Genomic DNA, 8,098 nt, shown 5'->3' on the forward strand with positions numbered 1-8,098 from the left:
GCAACAAGGACCCGGATCAGCATTGGAGGTGTACAAGATCGAGATACTCTAATAGAGCAGTCAGCTAACTACTGTAATAGAACATTCACTAGAAACATGTAGTTGGTTCTGTTATGGAATTTTTCCAAATCTGCCTGCACCTATACATACAATGAAGTGCATTGGTCTGTTTAAAGGGCTTCATTCTGCTTGTGTAGCTAATATGTATGGAAATACTTAATTCAGGTACACAATTTCCATTGAAAATGCTCTCAGATTCAATCTTTTATTGTTCAAATTTCAAAATTTTCCACTTTCAACATAACATGCACCTATTCAGTGTTGTGCAATTGTGAGAAGGGTGCATCATGTACTTGGTTGTCTGTACCTACCCAAACTTTTCCATTAGCAAAATGCTTCAGAGAGACCTATATAATCTAAAGGCAGTATATAAAATATCTACAGGTATGAATTTTATGTGGAAATGTCTCCAAATTGCAGTATTTTAGCATTTATTTTTCAAAATTTTCCTGGGGGAGCATGCCCCCAGACCCTCCTAGTTCCAGCATGCTTTGCATGCTGGGAAGTGTGCTTCACACACCTCTACCCAAGAGATTAGTACCTTGAGTTAGCCCCCCCCCCCTTTTATAAATCCTAGATCCGCCTCTGTGTTCTTCCCATTCCATTATATGTTCGTGTTTGTGTGCGCGCGCGTGTGTGTGTGTGCGCGCGTGTGTGTGAGAGCAAGTTAATCAGGATAAGGAGTCAAGCGGGACAACATTTCATTTGCTGATGTACATAATGTGTGGAATTTGTCTGAGTGTTCGATTTTATTGTACACTTTCTAACAATGCTATGTGTTAGATATTTACATCAGTATTGTTGTTGCATACACTTTATAGCTTTGTAGAAAATGTTACTGTAGTTATAAAAGCAGGTAGGCACAGTGGAAGGATGGTGTGTAACTATAACTAGGAAAATATATTCTGTATGCACATATGTGACAGGATTTGCGAAAAGGGTCCTCCACGCACTCTACGAACTTAGGAAACCATAACTTAGTGTTCAGTTAACAAATAAATCTGAAATCTTCTCCATTTATTAAGTCATATTGGTATATACTCACTACTGACCATTTTCAAATCAATAGCTTTTCCAATCTTAAATTATTAGTCATCAAAGCTGGTAAATTGGATGTGTGTGGAAGACCTCTTTCGCAAATCTGGTTACATATACGAAATCCATTGTAAGTGATGATTGCACTCCGGATTGGTGTGCACTGCTGGAGTCTGACACCAATCAATATATTAAATGAATTTAGTAAGCCTAAGTCAAATACGCTCAAAATTTTGCCCAAAATGCTTTCAGGAATTTCCTAAAAGTTTTGTCTATAATGCTCTTCAGTGTTCCCATTTTGCTTGTATTATGCTCCTAGCAATTCTTGACCAGCTAATGCTCTAATAGAGTACTTCAGTAAAATAAATGTTCTATTACAGAGTATCAATCTAAAGAGCTACAATGCATTTGAGTGCTCTATTGCAGTTCTAGTGACTGTTCTATTAGGGAGTGCTCATGGAAATAAGCTCTGTAGTTTGAAATATCCACCTAATAAGCTAGCATTATGCTATTCGCATATTTGATGCAGGCTTATAATGTGGTATAGTGTAGTTAACAACTATACTTACAGTAACTAGATTATCATAATTATGAGACTGGGCCTGCAAAAATAAGGCATGTGGGCACATGATTTTTGCCTACTTTTTCAAAGTTTCATCACTCGTAACTTTTTGACCATAATGCTATGGCAATGCAATTTCAGCTTATAGTAGGCATTTAATTGGCTTTAGGATGCAAGTTACAGAATGCAAATATTCTGTTCCAGTACTGAGATATGATCTGTAAAGTGACAGGGTGTAGTTTGTGCCCACATGCCCTATTTTCGCAGGCCCAGTCACATATTGAAATTCACGATGTCAGGATCATTTTTACACATCACATTTCAACCTTGTTACAATATGGCTGAGACATTCTCAAAGTCAGCAACTTACACTGTTATGTAGACTCAACAGTTTGTACAAGGAGATAATACTATAAAAGCTTTAATTAAATTACCATTCTTCAAAACACTAAAGAGAAATCCTTTCAAGCTGTCATGCACTTGTTTGATACCGTAGCTACACTTGTTTGATAAAATCCATAATTTAATTAGCTAAACACTGATTAAGTAATGATACTACATTGTTCTCAAATAATCTAATCTGACAAAGTAGAATAATGGTATCTAGAATAACGCAGGATGTGCAACATCTGATTGGTTACCTTAAAACTTAATCACTCTGTGCCTCCTTCTGTCATGAAATAATGCATTCTCGTCATCTATAATCAAATATTTAAAATTTGGTGCAGGTACCTAAAAATTGATGCGAGCAGTGACAGGAAACAAGGAATTTAATAATGATGGCCATATATTGTGATATAAGCCTAGGTAAAGCAAAATGCACCCAAGATGTCATTGTATACTGTAATATTTTTTGATAAAATAGCTTGCAATGTTGTATGCTAGTCATGTACCATGTTGTATTGTACTTGTAGTACATCTGTGCTACAAGTGTCGTCAGTGTAAATACATAACTAAGTAATGAGTTGTGTATTGCAATAATTATTATCGTATCACAATAGGTTGAGTGCAATAGTTGTGATAAGAAAGTATCCTACGTATATTGCACACCACTAGTGAACACCTTTTACTATAGCTTGTTTCCCATCACCCAATGGAACAAAAACTGATGCGAGTGGGAGTTTTGATTATTAATTATACACTTGACTATTGTTATTTCAGTCTCTGACTGCTTTTTTAAAGTATCTCGATCTTGAAGGCTGCCATGCAGGACTGTACCACCCATCCACCTTGTTGAATAAGAGTGAAGACACTTCCACCCTTCTGCTATGTTTATATGCACAGCTAATGCATTTAAAAACTGATTGTACAATAGTCAAACATTCTTAGACCATTTCACAATAAAATGAGTGCTGAAGTATGTTGTGAGTGCAATGTCATATTACAGAGGCTAGTCACTTGATAATCTTAAGTCAAATTATGTGTACCATTGTAATGAGGTTTGACCGTAAGCAAAAGTTATGGCTAATTATAAGGACTTACAAATTAGTTCTGAAATAATTGAACCCTACATCTTAGTTACATGTGCACTTATTCTATAGTTGTACTGACATACATAGTCATAACACAGGATTCTACAGTAGCCTGAAGCTTTGTGTAGTTGCAGCTTTAAACAAAGTGAGACACTACTCCAGAACCTATATTATGTATATAAGAGGGTAGACCTTTGAGTTTGAAATCTAATTAATTTAGACTATGATGCCACTTGTTGTACCTTGACAGCTGTAATTTTAGTCTGCAATTCAGTACAACCTTTAGTATTATTGTAAATGCCCAAATGCTTTGCCAATGTTACAGGTATGCTGCTTTGCATCAAATCAGAGCATACAGGAGATGAGTGTGACACTATGACATAATATACAGACTAAGTTTTCATCCAACCAAATATCAGTATCAAACTTGGTAAAGTTTAATATTGGTATTGTATGTAGTTGGATAGCTTAATGACCATAACTTGTATCATGACCATATAATACAATGGTGTAGCTAAACAGAGACATGTGTCTGATGAAGCAAAGATAATTTTACTAGCTGTTGTAAAAAAGATAATAGACTTCAAAGTATAAATATTACTCCAACTGAAAAATTATGCTACAAGCATTATTTTCCAGTGGGTGCCATTACTTCTTTGAAGTGTTTTGTCTAACAACAGCTTGACAACAAAAGTGTACATGTAGTACCAAGCACATGTTAGAAGTAATTCTTATACTTATTAAAACTACTAAGTCGTAGATAGTCTACTACATCCATCTTAAATGGCTGGATAAAATTTTAAACTCAGAATGTAGTGAGAAGTTATGATGTCACAAATGGCATAACAACTTTAACATAATAAACATTATAAGGTAGATTGATTTGTTACTACAATAAAATGGTTGTCCGCTACTGCAAGAAAGTTCATAGTTGTCCATTTTCAGTGGAAATGGTATACACAAAGGCCTAATGGGAGTACAGTATCTGTCCATTAGAGATAGGTAAATTAATGTATAATGCCCTATCCTTTAAGACAGCTCCACTGTATACATGTACGAGTACAAGCTGCTCAGATATGTACATGTTAACTAACAACACATCAAGTTTATATGGATCTTATCAAAGATACATGCAATGTGATTTTAATTCACTGAGAATGGCCACCTGTTAAGTATTCAGTGTATACCTTTGCATCACATCGGTGCTACCCACAATGAAATTGTTGTTAGTGAAGTACATCTGAATGATGCTATCATGTGGAAAAATTACTACCACAAAATCTACTACAATTGTATGTAATGTAATGAGTCAATACTATAAGCTTGCTATATGTGTTGTGTAGCTAAGTGATTATGTACTGTGACCATATGTGAGAGTATAAATTGAACGGACCAACAGTAAGATGTTCAATGCAATTAGCTACTGTAATCCCCATAAGTACACTATTGGTAACATTGCATTATAACTAACATTACCATACAAGGAAGCACAGAGCAGTATAAAAACATTATTTTAATGTACAATCATCATAATAGAATTGTCTTCTAATGGTATACTATAGCTACAGCTGTCAGTTTTGACAAGTCTATGATGATCATTACTACTGTTATAACAATATTGATGTTGATACTAGGAGTGGTAGTAGCTGATGGTTCTGCTATAAAGAACTGCTGCAATGTTGCTGTCAAAGATCACTACTTCTCTATCAACAAGAACTCTTCAAGAGTATACACCATCATTGACTTGTGTGGACAAGGAACTAGAGTACAAGGATATTGTGACACTGTCACTGATGGTGGAGGATGGATGGTTATTCAGAGGAGGAAAGATGGCTCTGAAGATTTCAATAGATTTTGGTGGGAATATGAGATGGGATTTGGTAGCCTGACTGGAGAATTTTGGTATGGATTGCATGCCATCCATTGTCTTACCAACCTAGTTCAATCGGAGCTGCGTATTGACTATACATTCACTAATGGAACAAAAGGTTATCTATCATACAGTAACTTTAGAGTAGGACCAGCCTCAGCACAGTATCCATTAACCATATCAGGATTTGATGGAGTTACAACTGATCCATTTTATATAAGCCCTTCTCATCGAGAGTGGTCATTGAATCAGATGAATTTTACAACAAGGGATAGGGACAATGATCACCAGGGCAATGGTTACAATTGTGCAGTACATAATTATGGTTCTAATGGCTCTGGAGGATGGTGGTACAACTATTGCTCTGACATTGTTCTCAACAACCAGCATAACCACATGTATACAATAAGGCTTAATGGTCAATGGTTTCCTCTACCATTTGTGGAAATGAAAATCAGACCGAAGAAATGTATCATTTAACTTCATCAGTGATAATGTGTGGGGTATTTGACTAATTATCATGTAGCTATTAGTATTGTAATTACATCATCTACATACATTTTTGGCATTGTTACTTGATTAACTGATTTATACTTTATGTTCACAAATAAAATGTACATATACTGACTACCTTAAATACATTGGTGTACTAGTAATTAGCATTATAAACTGGCTAAATTGTATTTACACTCATTTGTGGCTATTTCACTAATAGACAAATTTCATAATACATAATAATGGTTGCCCTAAGTAACCTAAAGTTTACACAGTTTGTAGATGTGAATGCCTGATTTCTAAAAGTTTTAGCAAAATCTGTATAATATTATTATTATAATGGGTTATATATTTAATATATTATCTACAATATATGAGAAGCCCACAAAGAGGAAACTGTCACCCCCTCACATAGGTATTGTAGAAAATACATATCTAATCCAAAACAGCCAAGTTGTAAAAAAAGAGTGCGGCCCTGAGAAAGGCTATGGTGAAAAAAGATGTGAAATCCAAGGTGGCAGCCAAGAAATGGCTGTGATGGTAGGTTAATGGTAAAAATTTTAATAACGACAAGTCAGGTGAATTTTGTGCCAAGACCAAGCGACACCAAATTCACCTGAATTGTTGTTATTAAAATTTTTACCATTAACCTACCATCACAGCCATTTCTTGGCTGCCACCTTGGATTTCACATCTTTTTTCACCATAGCCTTTCTCAGGGCCTCACTCTTTTTTTACAGCTTGGCTGTTTTGGATTAGATTTCACTTCTTTTTGTATTTGTATACCCCAAAGCCGGCCTATGGCCGGCTTTAGGGCTTTTTAACCTGTCATTTTTTCTTTACTACAGGAAGAAGAAAAGATGAAGCAGGGTGATTTCTTTGTAGCTAACCTCTCTGCAAAATGGTCCTTCTAGCTGATCGCTCTACCGGATGACTTGTTTGTAGCTGAACTCTCTACAGGGTGATTTGTTTGTAGCTGAACTCTCTACATGGTAGTTTCTTTGTAGCTGAACTCTCTACAATGTGACTTCTTCTAACTGAACTCTCTACAGGATGACTTGTTTCTAGCTGATCTCTCTACAGTGTAACTTGTTTCTAGCTGAACTCTCTACAGGGTGACTTGTTTGTAGTTGAACACTCTACAGGGTGATTTGTTTGTCTCTACAGGGCAATTTGTTTGTTTGCAGCTGAACTCTCTACATGGTAGTTTCTTTGTAGCTGAACTCTCTACAATGTAACTTCTTCTAGCTGAACTCTCTACAGGGTGATTTGTTTGTAGCTGAACTCTCTACAAGGTAACTTCTTCTATCTGATCTTTCTACAGGGTGATTTGTTTGTAGCTGAATTCTCTACAGGGCAATTTGTTTGCAGTTGAACTCTGTACATGGTAATTTCTTTGTAGCTGAACTCTCTACAATGTAACTTCTTCTAGCTGAACTCTCTACAGGGTGACTTGTTTCTAGCTGATCTCTCTACAATGTAACTTCTTCTAGCTGAACTCTCTACGGGTGACTTGTTTCTAGCTGATCTCTCTACAGGGTGACTTGTTTCTAGCTGATCTTTCTACAGGGTGATTTGTTTGTAGCTGAATTCTCTACAGGGCAATTTGTTTGCTGCTGAACTCTCTACATGGTAGTTTCTTTGTAGCTGAACTCTCTACAATGTAACTTCTTCTAGCTGAACTCTCTACATGGTGACTTGTTTCTAGCTGATCTCTCTACAGGGTGACTTGTTTCTAGCTGAACTCTCTACAGGGTGATTTGTTTGTAGCTGAACTCTCTACAAGGTAACTTCTTCTAGCTGATCTTTCTACAGGGTGATTTGTTTGTAGCTGAATTCTCTATAGGGCGATTTGTTTGCAGCTGAACTCTCTACATGGTAGTTTCTTTGTAACTGAACTCTCTACAATGTAACTTCTTCTAGCTGAACTCTCTACAGGGTGATTTGTTTGTAGCTGAACTCTCTACAAGGTAATTTCTTCTAGCTGATCTTTCTACAAGGTGATTTGTCTGTAGCTGAATTCTCTACAGGGCAATTTATTTGCAGCTGAACTCTCTACATGGTAGTTTCTTTGTAACTGAACTCTCTGCAATGTAACTTCTTCTAGCTGAACTCTCTACAGGGTGATTTGTTTGTAACTGAACTCTCTACAATGTATCTTCTTCTAGCTGAACTCTCTACAGGGTGATTTGTTTGTAGCTGAACTCTCTACAAGGTAACTTCTTCTAGCTGATCTTTCTACAAGGTGATTTGTCTGTAGCTGAATTCTCTACAGGGCAATTTATTTGCAGCTGAACTCTCTACATGGTAGTTTCTTTGCAGCTGAACTCTCTACAATGTAACTTCTTCTAGCTGAACTCTCTACGGGTGACTTGTTTCTAGCTGATCTCTCTACAGGGTGACTTGTTTCTAGCTGAACTCTCTACAGGGTGATTTGTTTGTAGCTGAACTCTCTACAAGGTAACTTCTTCTATCTGATCTTTCTACAGGGTGATTTGCTTGTAGCTGAATTCTCTACAGGGCAATTTGTTTGCAGTTGAACTCTGTACATGGTAATTTCTTTGTAGCTGAACTCTCTACAATGTAACTTCTTCTAGCTGAACT

At 36.4% G+C, this 8,098-nt stretch overlaps 1 protein-coding gene across 1 annotated transcript; it reads left to right on the top strand.

The window, feature by feature from the left end:
• Positions 1-4,720: 4,720 nt before the first annotated feature.
• LOC136247750 (fibrinogen C domain-containing protein 1-B-like) lies at positions 4,721-5,479 on the top strand. Its single transcript, XM_066039577.1, has one exon. It carries the CDS (start codon positions 4,721-4,723, stop codon positions 5,477-5,479), a length of 759 nt encoding a protein of 252 aa, XP_065895649.1.
• Positions 5,480-8,098: the final 2,619 nt, after the last annotated feature.

This window comes from Dysidea avara, chromosome 2 (genome assembly GCF_963678975.1).
Source record: "Dysidea avara chromosome 2, odDysAvar1.4, whole genome shotgun sequence".
Classification (NCBI taxonomy): Eukaryota; Metazoa; Porifera; class Demospongiae; order Dictyoceratida; family Dysideidae; genus Dysidea; species Dysidea avara.